The sequence below is a fragment of the Lithobates pipiens genome, unplaced genomic scaffold (genome assembly GCF_037356315.1).
Source record: "Lithobates pipiens isolate NorthernLeopardFrog02 unplaced genomic scaffold, aLitPip1_a1.2 Scaffold_18, whole genome shotgun sequence".
NCBI classification, from domain to species: Eukaryota; Metazoa; Chordata; class Amphibia; order Anura; family Ranidae; genus Lithobates; species Lithobates pipiens.
This window is the reverse complement of record NW_027507758.1, coordinates 24,831,134-24,852,843: the sequence shown is the minus strand read 5'-3', so window position 1 is coordinate 24,852,843 and position 21,710 is coordinate 24,831,134. Positions and strand designations below refer to the sequence as shown.

General features: G+C 46.5%; 1 protein-coding gene across 1 annotated transcript in view; it reads left to right on the top strand.

Annotated features, from left to right (window-relative positions):
* Positions 1–21,710, top strand: part of PLCB1 (phospholipase C beta 1) — a 957,098-nt gene that overhangs the window by 738,878 nt on the left and 196,510 nt on the right. Inside the window, exons 15-16 of the mRNA XM_077485489.1 lie at positions 2,619–2,692; positions 20,370–20,466. Of these exons, the coding sequence (XP_077341615.1) occupies positions 2,619–2,692; positions 20,370–20,466 (171 nt within the window). The remainder of the gene's footprint in view (positions 1–2,618; positions 2,693–20,369; positions 20,467–21,710) is intronic.

Genomic DNA, 21,710 nt, shown 5'->3' with positions numbered 1-21,710 from the left:
TTCTTCCTTCTTCCTTCTTCCTTTGTCTTCTTTTTCTTTCTTCTTCCTTCTTCTTTCTTCTTCCTCCTTCTTTCTTCTTCTCCTTTCTTCTCGTTTCTTCTTTTTCATCCTTCTTCTTTCTTCTTCCTTCTTCCGATTTTGTTGTTCTTTCTTCTTCCTTCATTTTCTTCTTCCTTCTTCTTCTTTCTTCTTCCTTTGTCTTCTTCCCTCTTTTTCTTCTTCCGTTGTCTTCTTCCTCCTTCTTCCTCCTTCTTCTTTGTTCTTCTTCTTTCTTCCTCGTTCTTTCTTCCTTCTTTTTTCCTCGTTCTTTCTTTCTTTTCTTCTTTTTTCCTCTTTCTTTCTTCCTTCTTCTTTCTTCTTCTGAATATAAAGCATTCCAAGCAGAAGCAACGTGCCCTCATTGAGTTCTTGATAAAAGGAGGGGTGCAGGCTGTCCGACATCCACAGGATACAAAATGTTTACGGAGATAACACCATTGACAAGAGCAATGTCTCCTCACTGGTGACTCTTGTCAGTGGTGTCATCTCTGTAAATATTCTGTAGCCTTCTGTGGATGTTGGGTAGCGTACACCCCTCCTTCATCAAGAACTCAGTGATGGCACATTGGTTTTGCTTGAAATCCCTTACTTAACTGCAATGAAAAAGAAGAAGAGTTACTATAGGGAAAGAGTTATTCTACCAACATGTGAAATTTGAACAACCTATTTTTTAACTTACATAGTCCGTTCAAATGTCACATGTTGGTAGAGTAACTCTTTCTCTATAGTAACTCTTCTTCTTTTTCATGGCAGGTAAATAATGGATTCCAAGCAGAAGCAACGTGACGTCATTGAGTTCTTGATGAAAGAGGGGTGCCGGCTGTCCAACATCCACAGAAGGCTTTAGAATGTTCCTGGAGATGACACCGTTGACAAGAGTCACCAATTACAAGACATTACTCTTGTCAACGGTGTCATCTCCATAAACATTCTGTAGCCTTCTGTGGATGTCAGACAGCCTGCACCCCTCCTTCATCAGGAACTCAATGACGTCACGTTGCCTCTGCTTGGAATCCATTATTTACCTGCAATGAAAAAGAAAAATTATTACTATAGAGGAGGAGTTAGTCTACCAACATGTGACATTTGAACGACCTATGGAAGTTCACGTGTCCCTAAACCCACATCATAGAAAACGATCAATAAATGGTCTATTCCATGCTGTTCATACTCACTCAGTTACTATGAGATCCATTTTCTGTATTTTGCAAAAAACCTGGTTGATCCTGCTGCTCTCCATCTCCCCTTTCTGTCCATAGCCCTAATTCATCTAGGGATTTTGCAGCTGTAGTGGCAACTCTGCACGTGCTCAGTTTTCAGTGAATTTCTATGCTGAGCATTTCCCCCTATCACATCTGAGTAGCCCATGTGACTATAGAGTCACACATGTGGGCGTATACACAGTGGTAAATGACAGCCCGCTCGCTTCCACCTTCTCCATTCCCACTAACCAGCTAAACTCATTGGGGGGCGGTGGGATATGTAAATGAATGGAGGCTTCACCTCCCTCTTATTCTAAGACACAGGGCTGGAGGGGCGTGACACAGCATGTGACTGGCGGAAATCCACCCACACCAAAAAGAATAAAGATTTGACTTCAAATAGGTATTTTAAATTAAAACAGTTTATTGATATTAAAGAGGGACTGTACTGCGGAAAAAAAATATTAAAAGCCAGCAGCTACAAATACTACAGCTGCTGACTTTTAATAAATGGACACTCACCTGTCCCGGGGGGTCCAGCGATGCCGTCAGCCGAGGCTGATCGATCGCTCGGCTCTCGGCTGCTGCCGCCACCATTCTAGGTGAGGGAATCAGGAAGTGAAGCGAATCGGCTTCACTTCCCGGTTCCCTACTGCGCATGCGCGAGTCGCGCAGCGCAATAGGAATTGTCAGCGCTGTCTCTGGGACCCGTGTGTGTCCCAGCAGACAACGCGGCAGGACAGGAAATGGCGTAGACTCCCACGGGAGTCTATGCCTGGAAGTGGGTGTAAATACCTGTCTTTGATAGGTATCTGCACCCCCCTCCCCCCTGAAAGGTGCCAATTGTGACACCGGAGAGGGAGGGGTTCCGATCAGCGGAAGTTCCACTTTAGGGTGGAACCCCGCTTTAATTATTTATTTTTTACTCTGTATTCCAAAGGCTGTTTTTTTGTTTGTTTTTTAACATGTGACCAGCAGCAGAGGACTAGAAGCTCCCCCTGCTTATGTTTCCCTGCAGACAGGCTGGGAGAGAGCTGGGTCATGTGACAGCTGTATATTGATTAGGAAAAAAGTACTTTTTAAAAAAATTCAAATAATTACAGTTTCCATCATCCCCATACAGAAATAAGAGGGACGATGTAAATTAAACAGTGTGTGTGTGTTTAGTATCACTTTAATAAAAATAAGTTATGCCCACTGTTGTATTACTTTCGATACAGCCCTCGTATTTTTTAAATATCATTAAACACATTAAATATATAGGCAAACATTACATGGTGGGCATCACCTCTTCTCTGGTGAGTAGCAGGCAATGGGCACTGCGGACCCTGGACGGAAGGGTAGACCTCTAATTTTTGTTGGTTTATTGTTTTTCAGGTGAAGCCGACATTGAAAGTGATGAAGATGATGAAGACGATGATGATGATTGTAAGAAATCTTCCATGGAAGAGGTGAGACTCTTTGTAACCCGTTTATTTGTATACATTTTAAGGTTTACCGTCGCGTTACCATAGCGGATGACTTTGTTCTTGTTTTGGGTGTTTAGACAAACATGTGGGTGTTCCCGCTGGTTTCTTCATAGCTCTCAACTGTCCCTGATTTTGCGGGACTGTCCCTCATTCGGAACAAAAGTCCTTCTGTCCCTCTTTCCTCCTCGTTTGTCCCTCATTTTGGTCCGATCTTAATAGTTGTATATAAAATGCACTTTTAAGGGGGTTGTAAAGTCTACAGGTTACTGCATTCTATCCATTAACCACTTGAAGCGGAGTTCCGCTTAAAAAAAAAAAATTATTAAAAGTCAGCAGCTGCAGTATTTGTAGCTGCCAACTTTTAATTTATCGGACACTTACCTGTCCCAGGGTCCACCGGTGCGGGGGAATCGAAGCCCCGCTCGTCTCCCCCTCCGCTCAGCGGCGCCGGCTTTGTAACTGTGGGCGCCCGGCTGTGGCTTCACAGCCGAGCACCCACTGCACATGTGCGAGCGGCGCTGCACGCCGTGACTGGCCGCGCAATCATCTGGGACCTGTGACGTGTCCCAGATGATTGACAAGAGGGAGGGGGGCAGAAGGGATCTCCCTTCCTGCGCCGAGGGAAGTGACGTCACCAGCCCAGGCACTGAAGGAGGCAGATAACGAGGGACCCCCCTAGCAACAAGCATTAAGAGGTGAGTGAAAAAAAAAAAATTCTCCAAATGTTTTTTTTTTTTTTTTTTTTTACTTTTTTATGCACATTAACCACTTGCTTACTGGGCACTTAAACTTAAATTTTCAGCTTTCAGCGCTGTCGCACTTTGAATGACAATTGCGCGGTCATGCTACACTGTACCCAAATGAAATTTTTATCATTTTTTTCTCACAAACAGAGATTTCTTTTGGTGGTATTTGATCACCTCTTTGGTTTAAATTTTTTGTTAAAAAAATTTAAAAAGACCGCATTGTCCCAGTATTGGTGTTAGTGGACGCAATAATAACCCCCAGTATTGGTGTTAGTGGACACAATAATAACCCCCAGTATTGGTGTTAGTGGACACAATAATAACCCCCAGTATTGGTGTTAGTGGACGCAGTAATAACCCCCAGTATTGGTATTAGTGGACATAATAATAACCCCCAGTATTGGTATTAGTGGACGCAGTAATAACCCCCAGTATTGGTATTAGTGGACATAATAATAACCCCCAGTATTGGTATTAGTGGACGCAGTAATAACCCCCAGTATTGGTATTAGTGGACATAATAATAACCCCCAGTATTGGTATTAGTGGACGCAGTAATAACCCCCAGTATTGGTGTTAGTGGACACAATAATAACCTCCAGTATTGGTATTAGTGGAAGCAGTAATAACCCCCAGTATTGGTATTAGTGGACGCCTTAATAACCCCCAGTATTGGTGTTAGTGGACGCAGTAATAACCCCCAGTATTGTTATTAGTGGACACAATAATAACCCCCAGTATTGGTATTAGTGGAAGCAGTAATAACCCCCAGTATTGGTATTAGTGGACGCCTTAATAACCCCCAGTATTGGTGTTAGTGGACGCAGTAATAACCCCCAGTATTGTTATTAGTGGACACAATAATAACCCCCAGTATTGGTATTAGTGGACGCAGTAATAACCCCCAGTATTGGTATTAGTGGACATAATAATAACCCCCAGTATTGGTATTAGTGGACGCCGTAATAACCCCCAGTATTGGTATTAGTGGACACTAGGGATGAGCCGACACCTGGGATTGCACCAGAACCTTCGAACGGACCTAAAATTCGTACGAACTTTAGAGCCCCATTAAAGTCTATGGGACTCGAACTTTTGAAATCAAAAGTGCTAATTTTAAAGGCTAATATGCAACATATTGTCCCATAAAGAGTTTGGGGACCCGGCTCCTGCCCCAGGGGACATGGGTCAATGCAAAAAAATTTTTTTAAATGGCCGTTTTTTCGGGAGCACTGATTTTAATGACGATTAAAGTGAAAAAAAAGTGAAATATTCCTTTAAATATCGTGCCTGGGGGGTGTCTATAGTATGCCTGTATTACAAAAACAGAACAACACCAGCAATAAGGGGTATCTTCAGGGCTCGAGTGCTGCGGGAACGCATGGGAACGGCGTTCCCGTACTATTTCCACAGCGGGAACGCCGTTCCCATTAGCTGTCTGAGCAGGGCCGGCTGAGGCTATGCAGCGCGTAGTCCGCGCCGCTCCTCAGCCGCCGAGTGACTGGTTGCTAGGCAGAGGCCGCTCCGCATCTAGCAACCGGTCACATGACTTCGGCGTGGGCACGCACTGGCACGAGCCCGTCAGTGTGACACACGCTGCGCGCCGGACTGTCCTCCCGCTCCCCTCTACCCAGTGCCTCCTGGGGAAACAGCCGCTGCAGTGCACTTTGAGTTTATTTCTTCTCCCCCCAGAACAGAAGGGAAGAAGAGAATACCAGGAGGTCAGTCACTAGTAGTGTCATGTGTAAGTAAGTTGCATTCTGCAATACCCTGCCAAATTGCCAATACTCATCCATACTCTGCAATACCCTGTCAATACTCATCAATACTCTGCAATACCCTGCCAATACTCATCAATACTCTGCAATACCCCGCCAATACTCTGCAATACCCTGCCAATACTCTGCAGTACCCTATCAATACTCTGCACTACCCTATCAATACTCTGCAATACCCCGCCAATACTCTGCAATACCCGCCAATACTCTGCAATACCCGTCAATACTCTGCAATACATACCCTGCCAATACTCTGCAGTACCCTATCAATACTCTGCAATACCCTGCCAATACTCTGCAATACCCTATCAATACTCTGCAATTCCCCGCCAATACTCTGCAATACCCCGCCAATACTCTGCAATACCCCGCCAATACTCTGCAATACCCCGCCAATACTCTGCAATACCCGCCAATACTCTGCAATACCCGTCAATACTCTGCAATACATACCCTGCCAATACTCTGCAGTACCCTATCAATACTCTGCAATACCCTGCCAATACTCTGCAATACCCTATCAATACTCTGCAATACCCTGCCAATACTCTGCAATACCCTATCAATACTCTGCACTACCCTATCAATACTCTGCAATACCCCGCCAATACTCTGCAATACCCCGCCAATACTCTGCAATACATACCCTGCCAATACTCTGCAATACCCTGCCAATACTCTGCAGTACCCTATCAATACTCTGCAATACTCTGCAATACCCTGCCAATACTCTGCAATACCCTGCCAATACATACCCTGCCAATACTCTGCAATACCCTGCCAATACTCTTCAATACTCTGCCAATACTCTTCAATATCCTGCCAATACTCTGCAATACATACCCTGCCAATACTCTGCAACACCCTGCCAATACTCTGCAATACCCTATCAATACTCTGCAATACTGTGCCAATACTCTGCAATACTCTGCAATACCCTGCCAATACTCTGCCAATAAATACCCTGCCAATACTCTGCAATACCCTGTCAATACTCTTCAATACTCTGCCAATACTCTGCCAATACTCTGCCAATACCCTGCCAATACTCTGCAATACCCTGCCAATACTCTGCAATACCCTGCCAATACTCTGCAATACCCTGCCAATACTCTGCCAATACACACCCTGCAATACCCTATCAATACTCTTCAATATCCTGCCAATACTCTTCAATATCCTGCCAATACTCTGCAATACATACCCTGCCAATACTCTGCAACACCCTGCCAATACTCTGCAACACCCTGCCAATACTCTGCAATACCCTATCAATACTCTGCAATACTGTGCCAATACTCTGCAATACTCTGCCAATACTCTGCAATACCCTGCCAATACTCTGCCAATAAATACCCTGCCAATACTCTGCAATACCCTGTCAATACTCTGCAATACTCTGCCAATACTCTGCAATACATACCCTGCCAATACTCTGCAATACCCTGCCAATACTCTGCCAATACACACCCTGCAATACCCTATCAATGCTCTTCAATGCTCTTCAATATTCTTCCAATACTCTTCAATATCCTGCCAATACTCTGCAAGACTCTGCAATACATACCCCGCCAATACTCTGCAATACCCTGCCAATACATACCCTATCAATACTCTGCAATACCCTGCCAATACTCTGCAATACATACCCTATCAATACTCTGCAATACCCTGCCAATACTCTGCAATACATACCCTATCAATACTCTGCAATACTCTGCAATACCCTATCAATACTCTACAATACATACCCTATCAATACTCTGCAATACCCTGCCAATACTCTGCAATACCCTATCAATACTCTGCAATACCCTGCCAATACATACCCTGCCGATGCTCTGCAATACTCTGCCAATACTCTTCAATACATACCCTGCCAATACTCTGCAATACCCTGCCAATACTCTTCAATACTCTGCCAATACTTATTCCTGTTTGTGAGATATTTTCTAATGGGCTGTGTAACAGAATTTGGAACAGGGTGTATTTGTGGTAGAAATTCCCTGCGAGGGAAAGATCATCACCCATTGTGTTGATTGTTTTGTTTGACACGTTATTTTGTTTTTGTAAACTGGCACTTTACAATAAATTTTGTACTGTATTTTCTGTGCAGTATATATGCATATGAGCGTACCTTTTTTTTTTTTTTTGGTGGGGGAATGGATCTTGGGTGGGAGTTCCCACACTTTTTTTCCCAGGACTTGACCCCTGGGTATCTTCCAGTGTATACTATGTAGCAGGCACACAACACCCACTTTAACAGCACTAGGTTCCCAAACAAAAATACACTGTCCCTGCCTATCCTGCTCTTTCCCTGCACGCCAACACACTACACAAGATCGCCGCGCTGGCGGTCTTATATAGTGTGGGGCGTGTACTAAACCCCCTGAGCATCCTGCCTGTGGCCAATTATGGCTCTCCTCACTGCCGGTGCTGTGTTTGGCCAATCATGTGGGGTCACAGTGCATGCTTGGCCAATCATGAGCCAGCAATGCACTCCGATAGCTTAGTGCATTGTGGGCCGTTCACGCCACACGAATATGGTGCGAACGGTCCACAAAGTTATAAATTCGCCAAACAAACGGCCCACGTTCGAGTCGAACATGCTTTTGAGTCGAACACAGAGCTCATCCCTAGTGGACACAATAATAACCCCCAGTGTTGGTGTTAGTGGAAGCAGTAATATCCTCCAGTATTGTCAAAAGTATTGGGACACCTGCCTTTACACACACATGAACTTTAATGGCATCCCAGTCTTAGTCCGTAGGGTTCAATATTGTGTTGGCCCACCCTTTGCAGCTACAACAGCTTCAAGTCTTCTGGGATGGCCGTCCACAAGGTTTAGGAGTGTGTCTATGGGAATGTCTGACCATTCTTCCAGAAGAGCATTTGTGAGGTCAGGCACTGATATTGCTCGTAGTCTCTGCTATAATTCATCCCAAAGGTGTTCTATAGGGTTTAGGTCAGGACTCTGTGCAGGCCAATCAAGTTCCCCTACCTCAACTCACCCATGTCTTTATGGATTTTGCCTTGTGCACTGGTCCAAATCATTTGGTGGAGGGGGGATTATGGTATGGGGGTTGTTTTTCAGGGGTTGGGCTTGGCCCCTTAGTTCCAGTGAAGGGAACTCTTAAGGCATCAGCATAGCAAGACATTTCATGCTCCCAACTTTATGGGAACAGTTTGGGGACTCTGTGCAGGCCAGTCAAGTTCCTCCACCCCAAACTCACTCATCCATTTATGGACCTTGCTTTGTGCACTGGTGCGCAGTCATGTTGGAACTGGAAGGGCCATCCCCAAACTATTCCCACAAAGTTGGGAGCATGAAATTGTTCACAATGTCTTGGTATGCTGACACTTTAAGAGTTCCCTTCACTGGAACTAAGAGGCCAAGCCCAACCCCTGAAAAACAACTCCACACAATAATCCTCCCCTCCACCAAATTAGTTGGACCAGTGCACAAAGCAAGGTCCATAAAGACATGGATGAATGAGTTTGGGGTGGAGGAACTTGACTGGTTTGCACAGAGTCCTGACTTCAATCCGATAGAACACCTTTGGGATGAATGAGAGCGGAGAATGCGAGCCAGGCTTTCTCATCCAACATCAGCGCCTGTCCTCACAAATGCGCTTCTGGAAGAATGGTCAAACATTCCCATAGACACCCTCCTAAACCTTGTGGACGGCCTTCCCATAAGAGTTGAAGCTGTTATAGATGCAAAGGGTGGACCAACTCAATATTGAACCCTACGGACTAATGCCCTGTACACATGACCGGACTTTTCAACAGCAAAGTTCTGACGGAACAAATCCGTTGGACAATTCGATCGTGTGTGGGCTTCATCAAACCTTTTCTGTCCAAAAATCTGACGGACTTTAGAAATAGAACATGTTTCAAATCTTTCCAATGGAACCAGTTCCTATCGAGAAAACCATTTGTCTGTGTGCTGGTCCGATGCACCAACAACGACGCAAGGGCAGCTATTGGCTACTGGCTATTGAACTTCCTTTTTCTAGTCCCGTCGTACGTCATCACGTTCTAAACGATCGGACTTTGGTGTGATCGTGTGTAGGCAAGTCCGTTTCAACAGAACTCCGTCGGAAAAGTCTGTTAGAGTTTATTCCGACGGAAAGTCCAGTCGTGTGTACGTGGTATAAGACTGTGGTGCCATTAACGTTCATGTAAAGGCAATACTTTTGACTATATATATATATATTTGGATTATTTCCTGAGTTTTGCAAGAGTATACCTAATCCCTGTGGAAGAATATGGCGAGCAGAAAAAAATAACTTGAGGATTGATCACTGTGATATATACACGATTTGTCTGCATGATGGAGCAACCATTCTCAACCAGAGCTTCATCAAACCCTAGAGGTCCTCCAGAGGTGTCTAGGGGGTTCCTTGAGCTGTGGCAAACTAACCCCCCCCCCATGTGATGGTGCCGGTACACTTCTAGGTCCAACGCAATTTGGCAGAGCCGGCGGCATGACTGCAAAAGTGACATTCTGACCACATCTACAAGGGGGGAATTATCCCCCCCCCCCACTGGTCACCACCAATGTAAGGATCTCTGTCCCATGACCCCGTGATAGACTCATTTTAACTGGCGTCCCCCAGGGCTGGACTGGGACAGAAATTTGGCCCTGGACTTCACCCAGACCGCTCCACTTACATTTTGAGTGTCCCATCAGCACCCCTTACATCAGAGTGTCCCATCAGCACCCCTTACATCAGAGTGTCCCATCAGCACCCCTTACATCAGAGTGTCCCATCAGCACCCCTTACATCAGAGTGTCCCATCAGCACCCCTTACATCAGAGTGTCCCATCAGCACCCCTTACATCAGAGTGTCCCATGACCAGCCCCCTTACATCAGAGTGTCCCATCAGCACCCCCTTACATCAGAGTGTCCCATCAGCACCCCCTTACATCAGAGTGTCCCATCAGCACCCCCTTACATCAGAGTGTCCCATCAGCACCCCCTTACATCAGAGTGTCCCATCAGCACCCCCTTACATCAGAGTGTCCCATCAGCACCCCCTTACATCAGAGTGTCCCATCAGCACCCCCTTACATCAGAGTGTCCCATCACCACCCTCTTACATCAGAGTGTCCCATCACCACCCTCTTACATCAGAGTGTCCCATCACCACCCTCTTACATCAGAGTGTCCCATCACCACCCTCTTACATCAGAGTGTCCCATCAGCACCCTCTTACATCAGAGTGTCCCATCAGCACCCTCTTACATCAGAGTGTCCCATCAGCACCCTCTTACATCAGAGTGTCCCATCAGCACCCTCTTACATCAGAGTGTCCCATCAGCACCCTCTTACATCAGAGTGTCCCATCAGCACCCTCTTACATCAGAGTGTCCCATCAGCACCCTCTTACATCAGAGTGTCCCATCAGCACCCTCTTACATCAGAGTGTCCCATCAGCACCCTCTTACATCAGAGTGTCCCATCAGCACCCTCTTACATCAGAGTGTCCCATCAGCACCCTCTTACATCAGAGTGTCCCATCAGCAGCCCCCTTACATCAGAGTGTCCCATCAGCAGCCCCCTTACATCAGAGTGTCCCATCAGCACCCTCTTACATCAGAGTGTCCCATCAGCAGCCCCCTTACATCAGAGTGTCCCATCAGCACCCTCTTACATCAGAGTGTCCCATCAGCAGCCCCCTTACATCAGAGTGTCCCATCAGCAGCCCCCTTACATCAGAGTGTCCCATCAGCAGCCCCCTTACATCAGAGTGGCCCACTGAGCCATTGGCCCACCGGGAAACTCCCGGTAGTCCTGATGGCCAGTACATGCCTGGTGTCACCTGAGACCAAAAAATGAATTCAAGGGTTCCTCTGGGGTTAAAAAAAAAAACTGAGAAAGGCTGATATATATAAAGGGATTTGTTATATCTAGTGAGTTGGTTCTCCTTCACTCTTTATAAAAATGTGTAAGAGCAGTACCATACTGCCATCTAGTGGTTCAAAACTGAAAATACTCTCGCTGACATTTCTTTTTTTTTTAGAAATACACCTGTGAGGCACAACAGAACCTTCTTACAAGGAAACCTACCTGTATGTCTCACATCCAGTGTTTCCAACCGACCAGTTTGAAATTTACTGACACAGCACCCAAAATTTACTGGCGCAGCCAAGTTTTTACTGTCATTTCTAGAAGTTACAAAATTACAATTTTAAGTGAAAAGTTCAGTATTTAGGCTACAAACATGAACAATATGCAATTAGCAATGAGATTTAAGGTAGCTATTAAGGCAAAAAAAACATATTTCTTATTTCCTTTTTTATATAGTAAGTAAGTAGCTCGGGGACAGGACTCTCACAGTGACACCGATGGCAATGTGCGGCACAGATCACCGACACGACACGCCCCCTCCTGAGTCCGTTAGACATGTGCACTGCCCAAAAATTTGTTAGTTTTAGTTTCATTCTGTTTTTTTTTTTTTTTTCTAAAATTTAGAAATTTCGAAAATTCTGAAGTTTGGAAATTCGAAAATTCTAAAGTCCAAAAAAAGAAAAGAAAGAAAATCCGAAAATTCGAAATAATAACTAGCTAACTAACTAATAATTACCAACTATTAAAGAGGAGAAAAAAAATTAAGTCAGCAGCTACAAATACTGCAGCTGCTGACTTTTAATAATCGGACACTTACCTGTCGCAGGGTCCAGCGATGCGGGGGGACGAAGCCTGCTCATCCTCCCCTCCTCTTGGCGGCGCCGGCATTGCAACTGTGGGCACCTGGCTATGGCTTCACAGTCGGGCACCCACTGCGCATGCGCGAGCGGTGCCGCGTGCTGTGTTTGGCCGCGCAGTCATCTGGGACCTGTCACATGTCCCAGATGACTGACAGGAGGGAGGGGGCAGGGCTGAGCCCTTCCTGCACCGATGGTAAGTGACGTCAGGTGCCCGAGCACTGAGGGAGGCAGACTACGAGGGACTCGCTAGCAACAGGCATTTAGAGGTGAATAAAAAAAAAATTTTTTACAAATGTTTTTCTTTTTTTTTTAAGGAATTTTAAGGAATTTTTTTTTTTTTTGTGTGGAACACCACTTTAAATTATAGGTATTGGAACTTCCTTTCAAATTTGGCTGTTAGTGAACGGAACGCTTCATTCATTTAGATGTGGCATTTGTTATTTCAGATAATTTATAACTTCGGATAAATTCGTATTTGTTACTTTCACTAACAGCCAAATTTGAAAGGAAATTCCAAAACCTATAATTCAATAGTTTAGTAATAGTTAAGTTATTATTAGTTAGTTATTATTTCAGATTTTCAATTTTTCGGGTTTTCAAATGTTCAGATTTTTGTTCTTATTTTCGGGTTTTTGAATCTCCGAATATTCGTAAAAGGTTTTCGTTAATTCTGGTATTTCCAAATTAATGAATTTGTTGAAATTCGTTAAGAAAAAGAATTCGGAACGAAACAAATTGCACATGTCTTGTCATAGTCTTGTCACTCTATGATGCAGAGAGGACACAGGAGCCGCTGCCCACAGGAGCCTGCAACCCGCCGCCCATAGGAGCCCGCAACCCACCCATAGGAGCCCGCAACCCACCCATAGAAGCCCGCAACCCGCTGCCCATAAGAGCCTGCGTCCCACCCATAGGAGCCTGCATCCCACCCATAGGAGCCTGCGTCCCACCCATAGGAGCTTGCAACCCGCCGCCCATAAGAGCCCGCAACCCACCCGTATGAGCCTGCAACCCACCACCCATAGGGGCCCGCAACCCGCCACCCATAGGAGCCCGCAACCCGCCGCCCACAGAAGCCCGCAACCCACCCATAGGAGCCTGCAACCCGCCACCCATAGGACCCCGCAACCCGCCGCCCATAGGACCCCGCAACCCATCCATAGGAACCCGCAACCCACACTTAGGAGCCTGCAACCCACCACCCATAGGAGCCTGCAACCCGCCATCCATAGGAGCCCGCAACCCATCCATAGGAGCCCGCAACCCACCAATAGGAGCCTGCAACCCGCCACCCATAGGAGCCTGCAGCCCACCACCCATAGGAGCCCGCAACCCGCCACCCATATGAGAAAATTTGGAGAGCTGCGCCACTGGCCCTATATATTATTAAACTAAGTCAACAAATGAGATGTCAATGAGGGGTTAAATAGCATACATACAAAATGAATGTTTGTTGCCAATAACACTCACATAATGCACATTAAACCATCCAGAAAATAGAAGAAATATAAAAATAACATAAAACAAAAAGAAAGCTGTGTAACTGAGACTGGAATGTAAAGTCCAATATATCAGTCCAATATATCAGTGATTATCGAGTCACCACAGTGAGTTCACACAAAGCTGCAAATCAGTGCCCGTCACCAGGTTTTTGATGCGCTTACCAGATGCGGATGAAATAACAGCCTCAATAATATTTATCCGAAGCAGGTTACGGTTTAAGTAGTAAGACATCCGATCAAGGTTCCTGCATCCAGACTGCACTTATCATAGGTATATAGCGGTACCACAGCCTTTAAAACTTCAACAGTCAGCAATTGCATATGTCCCCAGCAACAACCCCAGAAAGAGAAAGAGAGGCCTCCATAGCGTAAAACCATTCGAATATTTTATTAGAATAAAAGTATCGCACTTACGTAAAGATTTTTTTAAAGCAGCATAAAACAAAATCACATAAAGCCGGCCGGCATTCAAAAGAGCGTCCCGTCCTCCCCTCGTAGAGCGTGGTGGCGTCACTGCGTACCTTCCCAGCCACCCATATGAGCCCATAACCCGCCGCCCATAGGAGCCCATAACCCGCCGCCCATAGGAGCCTGCAACCCACCCATAGAAGCCCTCAATCTGCCGCCCATAGGAGCCCGCATCCCACCCATAGGAGCTTGCAACCCCCCACCCATAGGAGCTTGCAACCCCCCACCCATAGGAGCCTGCAACCTGCCATCCATAGGAGCCTGCAACCCACCCATAGGAGCCTGCAGCCCGCCACCCATAGAAGCCCGCAACCCGCCACCCATAGGAGCCCGCAACCCGCCACCCATAGGAACCCATAACCCGCCGCCCATAGGAGCCTGCAACCCACCCATAGAAGCCCTCAACCCGCCGCCCATAGGAGCCCGCATCCCACCCATAGGAGCCTGGAGCCCACAACCCACCCATAGGAGCCCGCAACCCACCCATAGAAGCCCGCAACCCGCCATCCATAGAAGCCTGCAACCCGCCACCCATAGGAGCCCGCAATCCGCCACCCATAGGAGCCCGCAACCCGCCACCCATAGGAGCCCGCAACCCGCCACCCATAGGAACCCGCCACCCATAGGAGCCTGCAACCCGCCACCCACCCATAGGAGACTGCAACCCAGACGCTGCATCCCCTGCATTTTTTTAAGCAGGACTCAAAAAACAAAAAAAGTGATGAAACATTTAAAATACACCACTCATTGCAGTAACATTCACGTAGATGTGGTGTATCTGGATTTATCAAAAGCATTTGACACAGTTCCCCATAAACGTTAACTGTACAAAATAAGGCCCGTTGGCATGGACCATAGGGGTGAGTACATGGATTGAAAACTGGCTACAAGGGTGAGTTCAGAGGGTGGTGATAAATGGGGAGTACTCGGGAATGTTCAGGGGTGGGTAGTGGGGTCCCCCAGGGTTCTGTGCTGGGACCAATCCTTTTTAATTTGTTCATAAATTACCTGGAGGATGGGGATGGGCTAAACAGTTCAATCTCTGTATTTGCGGACGATACTAAGCTAAGCAGGGCAATAACTTCTCTGCAGGATGTGGAAACCTTGCAAAAAGATCTGAACAAATGAATGGGGTGGGCAACTACATGGCAAATGAGGTTCAATGTAAAATAATGCATTTGGGTGGCAAAAATAGGAATGCAATTTATACACTGGGGGGAGAACCTCTGGGGGAATCTAGAATGGAAAAGGACCTGGAGGTCCTAGTAGATGATAGGCTCAGCAATGGCATGTAATGCCAAGCTGCTGCTAACCAAGCAAACAGAATATTGGCATTAAAAAGGGGATCAACTCCAGAGTTAAAACAATAATTCTCCCGCTCTACAAGACTCTGGTCTGGCCGCACCTGGAGTATGCTGTCCAATTCTGGGCACCAGTCCTCAGGAAGGATGTACTGGAAATGGAGCGAGTACAAAGAAGGGCAACAAAGCTAATAAAGGGTCTGGAGGATATTAGTTATGAGGAAAGGTTGTGAGCTCTGAACTTATTCTCTCTGGAGAAGAGACGCTTGAGAGGGGGATATGATTTCAATATACAAATACCGTACTTGTGACCCCACAATAGGGAGAAATTTTTTTTGCGGAAGGGAGTTTAACAAGATGTGTGGTCACTCATTAAAATTTGAAGAAAAGAGGTTTAACCTTAAACTACATAGAGGGTTCTTTACTGTAAGAGCGGCAAGGATGTGGAATTCCCATCCACAGACGGTGGTCTCAGGGGGAGCATCGATAGTTTCAAAAAACTATTAAATAAGCACCTGAACGACCGCAACATACAAGGATATACAATGTAAGTCCATAGGTTGGACTTGATGGTCTTTTTTTCGACCTCACCTACTATGTAACTATGCAGGGCCTTTTTTCTCTGAGAAAAAGTGCAGGTACGCCCCCTGTCTGAGTCACCCCTTGTCTTTGCCCCCTACCCACCTCTGACCACCGTCCCTTGATTCCACCCCCTACCCACCTACCAGTACTGCCCTGTTTAGAGAATACAGAACCAAGTATCATTTTGTGGTGCTAAATCATTTGTATGGAACATGTTGATGATGAAAAGAAAAGCAGTACAATAGATCCCCGGCAGCCAGCAACAATAGATTCCACCCCAACAACAGTAGATTCCCTGCAGAAACCGTGACCTACCCACAACAAAATATCACACCCAGTAACAAAATATCCACCCAAGCAACATTAGAACCCCCAGCAGCAACAACAACAGATCTCCCAGCAGCCAGTAAAAATAGACCTCTCCCTCAACAGTAGATCCCATCCAGCAACAATAGATTCCCCATCAACAACAATAGACCCTCACACAAATCAGATCCCCACCAATGACAACAGATCCCCCAGCAGCCAACATCAATAGACCCTCCAGCACACCCCACACCCCATGCTATTACATACATTCAGTGCTGGAGGTGCCGGAACTGCGTTCCCGCTGAAAAAAAAAGCCCTGTAAATATGTGACGTTCACATTTCCACACCACAACTATGTTAACAAAACCTCAGGTACTTAAAAAATGCATTAAAAAAGCATATCAAAGCGCACAGCTAGACACAATAAAAAACATATAGAACATGAGGTCTCCACCATGACACAGGTGGTCACTAATGAGAGGTACTTACTGAGGGAGTGGGGTGCTCCACCCAAAGGGATTTGGTCAGAATCCATACAATAGACAAACAAGATATTGGGGGGCACACCCTAAAAAAATGCATAAAGATGGTGCTGCCATAAGACCATACAACAGAACAAAAATATTACAGCGCACACATGCACACATTCACACCTGTGCGCTGGGGGGGGGGGGACGCACAACAAAATCTCTGTCTTTTGATGCCATACGATCTTAAAGTGGTTGTAAACCTGTTCATATATATCCAGTGAAGCGACTATCCTCAGGTGATACACAGAGATGAAACAAATCCTCCTACATAAGTTGTACCTGTTTATCAGCAGCTCTCACTTCTGTTGAAAGTCCAGGATTTACAGGCATACCCCACTTTTAAAGTGATTGTAAAGGTAAAATAAAATAAATAAATAACATACCCTGTTTCCCCGAAAATAAGACCTAGCGTGGTTGTCGGCGATGGCTAAAATATAAGCCCTACCCCCCAAATAAGCCCTACCCTGAATATAAGACCTACAAGGACTTTAACTAGGGCTTATTTGGAGGGTAGGGCTTATATTGCAGCCATCACCGACAATCGCTCGAGGTCTTATTTTCGGGGGAAACAGGGTATCATACTTACCTCCACTGTGCAGCTCGTTTTGCAAAGAGTGGCCCCGAACCTCCTCTTCTGGGGTCCCCGGTGGCTCTTGTGGCTCCTCCCCACATCAGATAACTCCATAGGAGAAGTGCTTCCCCAGGGGGTGTTACCTTGGGGGCGCGCTTCCGAGTCCAGCATTCGATGTCCATAGAGGCTGAATGCAGGACTCGTCTCCCCCCCCCCCCCTCTGATTTTGATTGACAGCAGCAGGAGCCAATGGCTGCTATCAATCTATCAAATCAAGAGCCGAGGACCCCAGGCAGAGAGACATTGCATCCCCGTGGGTCAAGTTTCAAGGTTTCGGGGGGGGGGGGGGGGGCAGTCGCTGACAGGTGTTTTTTCACCTTAATGCATAGGATGTATTAAGGTGAAAAAACGTGAAGGTTTACAACCCCTTTAAGTACACAATGGGACCAGAGCATGTATGTAAAACGAAAATGCACTTAAAGTGGAACGATACCTTTTTTCACTTCTCAATGCATGTATACACTAGCTCTATGGGAAATCTTGGCCAGCTTCACATGGCACTGCTACCCGTTTTCAACATTTAACATTGGCGTCTATGGGAAATCTCGGTCAGCTTGACATGGTGGCACTGATGGGCGACACTGATGGGCATTGATGAACAGCGGTGATGGGGAGCACTGATAGATGGCTCTGATTGCCAGCACTGATTGGCATGGCTAATGGGCACTGATTGCTGCCACTGGTGGGCACTGTATACTGACATTGGTGGGCACTGTATACTGACATTGGCAGGCACTGTATACTGACATTGGTGGGCACCGTATTGTTACACTTTATTTCTTTATTGTAATCAGTGCCCTGATTACATCCCTAGATGTCCCCCTGTGAGGAGATGCCGCTGATCGGCTCTCCTCTACTCACACTCTGTCAGTGTGAGGCAAGGAGAGACGAATTCCGGCATCTCCACGTTTACATGTGACCGGCTGTGATTGGACACAGCCGATCACATGGTTAAAGAGCCACCGACACGGCTATTTACACAGATCGGGGTCGCGCCGTGTCCTAGAGATCGCCATGCTGCCTGCCCCCGCGGACACGAGACAGCGGCCATTCTGGGCCGCCGTCTTATGACGGCGTCCCAGAACAAGAGCTGCACCACCCTGCTGTCATTTGACAGTGGGCGAGCAGCAAGCAGTTAAAGAAGAAGTGCAGCCAAAGCTCAGAAGTACAGTAGTACTTTGGATTACGAGCATAATCCGTTCCAGGAGAATGTTTATAATCCAAAGCACTCGTATATCAAAGCGAGTTTCCCAATCAATCAAAGTTTCCCAAACAATTAGTTCCACAGTCGCTGCTGGTGTATGTAGTACTGTATGCGGGCAGAGGTTGGGGGGGTGCTCAGAGACACTCGGGAACGGAATGTTTCCAAGCATCTCCAAGCGTCACCGGCGCCCCCCCACACCTCTGGCCAAATGGCGTACTGCACACCCCAGTGGCTTGAATCCTTCTCATCTTGTGAGACAACACTTGCAAAGCGAGTCAGGATTTTTTTTTAAAACCGCTCGTATTGCGAAGCGCTCCTTAAACCGCGTTACTCACAATCTGAGGTTTCGCTGTACTTCTCCTGTGGATCGTTCTGCACTCCTGTGACCTGTTTTCAGCAGACAGCGGGCTGAAGTCTGCTGTCTGCAGACATCACAGGGCCGGTCCAGGCTTGGGAAAGATCGCAACCATATGGTCAGGACCCGCCCACATACCTGGACCGACACCGGTCTCAGCCTCAGCTAAACGAGCTGCTGAGAGCCTGAGCTGGCTGCTCCCCGCCTCCCCTTGAGATGGGAATAAGGGACACCTACTATCAAATGTATGTAGGCATAAGACCCCCTTAAAGGAGAATTAACCAAAAAAAAAAAAAAGTTAATCAAATCCACAAGGGCTCTTTTTTCCCCACTACTATTACTTTATATTGGCTTTTATCATTTACAAATGCAGCAATTTAGAAATCGTATGAAAGGTTTAGCACTGGTTGAAATATAAAAAGTGCATTTTATATGAATCTATATAGATCAGACCAAAATGAGGGACAAATGTGGGGGGGGGGGGAGGGACAGAGGGACATTGCCCCAAATCAGGGACAGTTGGGAGCTCTGGTGTCTGACAATCAGCAGCTATGTGCTCAGGAAGCCCTGAGAACTGAGAGATTGGCGGTGTTTGATCGCTCAGTTCCCAGTCTTAGAGCCATCGGACTGATACTGCATCCAGCTATGTAAACAGGAACCGCCCCCCACCCCATCCATGTGTCCCGCCCCTTTCAGGACACTGGTGCATGGGCTTGCCTTGCTCCCATCCCACCAGCAGCGGCCTGTCCATTAAGGGCGCTCAGGCGTGGGGGCTGTTTTTTTTTTTTTTTTCTTTTGAAGCATCAATTAGAGCCAGAATCTCTAATAGGCTTCAATATAGGGTGCCTGGGTCGCAGAGAGTGCGCTCTGAGCCCACCCAGGTGTGTTAAAACAGCAAATGAATATTTTTTGCAACACTGATCCTCCTCCTGGGCCAATCAGGAAGCTGGTTTTGACACCGGTTACATGATTGGCTGAAAGGACAGGCGATCCTATTGGACTAGGAGGATGAGCTGGAAGCCGATATGGAGCAGAGGACATGGAGCCGCTGCACCACGCTGCCTGTTCCTTGCCACCAATGGGGTAAGTGCTGGACTGACTGGCAAAAGGTGGGGGGGGGGGGGGCTGGTTGTTCGCCACTGTAGGTAAGTATGATTCTGCAAAAAAAAACGGATTCCCAGATTCCCATACTTCTCTTTTAATGAGATTGTGCGGCAGTCTATTCAAATGATACAGTTCACGGTGAACTTGCATCAATACACATGCATTGTTGCGGCCCCTAGATGGCGCTCAAGGTGCTCTCGACAATTAGAAAGAATACTTTTGGTTCAGCAAACAGGTTGAATTTTAGCTCATATTGAAGAAAGGAAAAGAACGCCCTGCATTGTCAGTGCAATATCCCGAATAGCCGCCATATTCCACCAACCTGACCGCGGTAATCTGAAATCCGGCCGGCTCTGTGTTGCCGTCACATCACCATTGCTGTTCCCACTGCCTGACCTAATGAGGCTAACTGACTTCTTTGTAATTATAGGGCACAGCTGGAAATGAAGCCAGTGCCACGGAGGAGATGTCCAACCTGGTGAACTACATTCAGCCTGTGAAGTTCGAGTCTTTTGAGATCTCTAAAAGTAAGTGACAAAACCGAGGGGGGGGGGGGGAGCGGCAAGCAAGACAAGAGATCCGGGGGGCAGAATGGTGCCATCCAGGACTCATTCTACACCATCCTTTCCTGCTACATGCCGGGCGTCATGTCTGGGACATGTATGCTTGTAAACCATTGGTGTGCGCAGCTTGTTGCATTAGGGTATGCACACCAGAGCACAATCATACATGCATGTATATCAGCAGAGCATTGGACGGTGTCAGTAGAGCAAAGATTGGTGTCAGTAGGGCAGTGGACGATGTCAGTAGCAGATCGCGGCGATATGCCGCAAGTGTCGGCTCCCGTGCGCATGCGCGGGAGTGACGTCATCGCTGCTCCGGCAAATCACAGCATCGGAGCAGCAAGACCCACCAAGAAGATGGACGCTCGGAACTACAGGGGACAGCGGTGACTTCGCTGGCTCCTGTGTCAGGTAAGTGAATTTGATTATGATATATTTTTGATCCGTATCTCTCTATTATTATTTTTTAGTTTATCCACTAAGTAGTATACCTTTTATTCCTGAGGAAGCTCAGAGGAGCGAAACATGTCGAGTGGTATACTCTGAAGTGATAAATATTATTTCTTTTGTTTCATCATAGAGCAATGATGTGGATAACAATTTTAATATATTGTAAATATTATTTTGTACTTTTGTTAATAAAATAAAAAAAATGTGTGATTTTATGATACATACTCTGTGAATATCTATTTCCTATATACATCATACAGCACCTTTAAAGTCCTGGGGGTTTTGTTTACCCCTTTGTCCCTGTCTTTATTTTCAATTTATTTAGGGATGTGGTGCTAAATTGGTCTGTCTTTGCCCTCGTTATTTGATTTCATGGAAATGAATAGGCTTCCCTACACGCGTGGTGCAGGAATGCGTAAAGAACTTGCGGGCCACATTGGTGTGAGCTTAGCCTAAAGCATCCATGTTTCAGTGAATTTGATATAGTTCTAGTTCCTTCACTAACAGATGTAATGGCTGTCAGCACTGTATAAAGTACACTATATTACCAAAAGTATTGGTACACCTGCCGTTACACCAACATCAACTTTATTGGCATCCCAGTCTTAGTCCGTAGGGTTCAATATTGAGTTGGCCCACCCTTTGCAGCTATAACAGCTTCAACTCTTCTGGGAAGGCTGTCCACAAGGTTTAGGAGGGTGTCTATGGGAATGTTAGACCATTCTTCCAGAAGCGCATTTGTGAGGTCAGGCACTGAT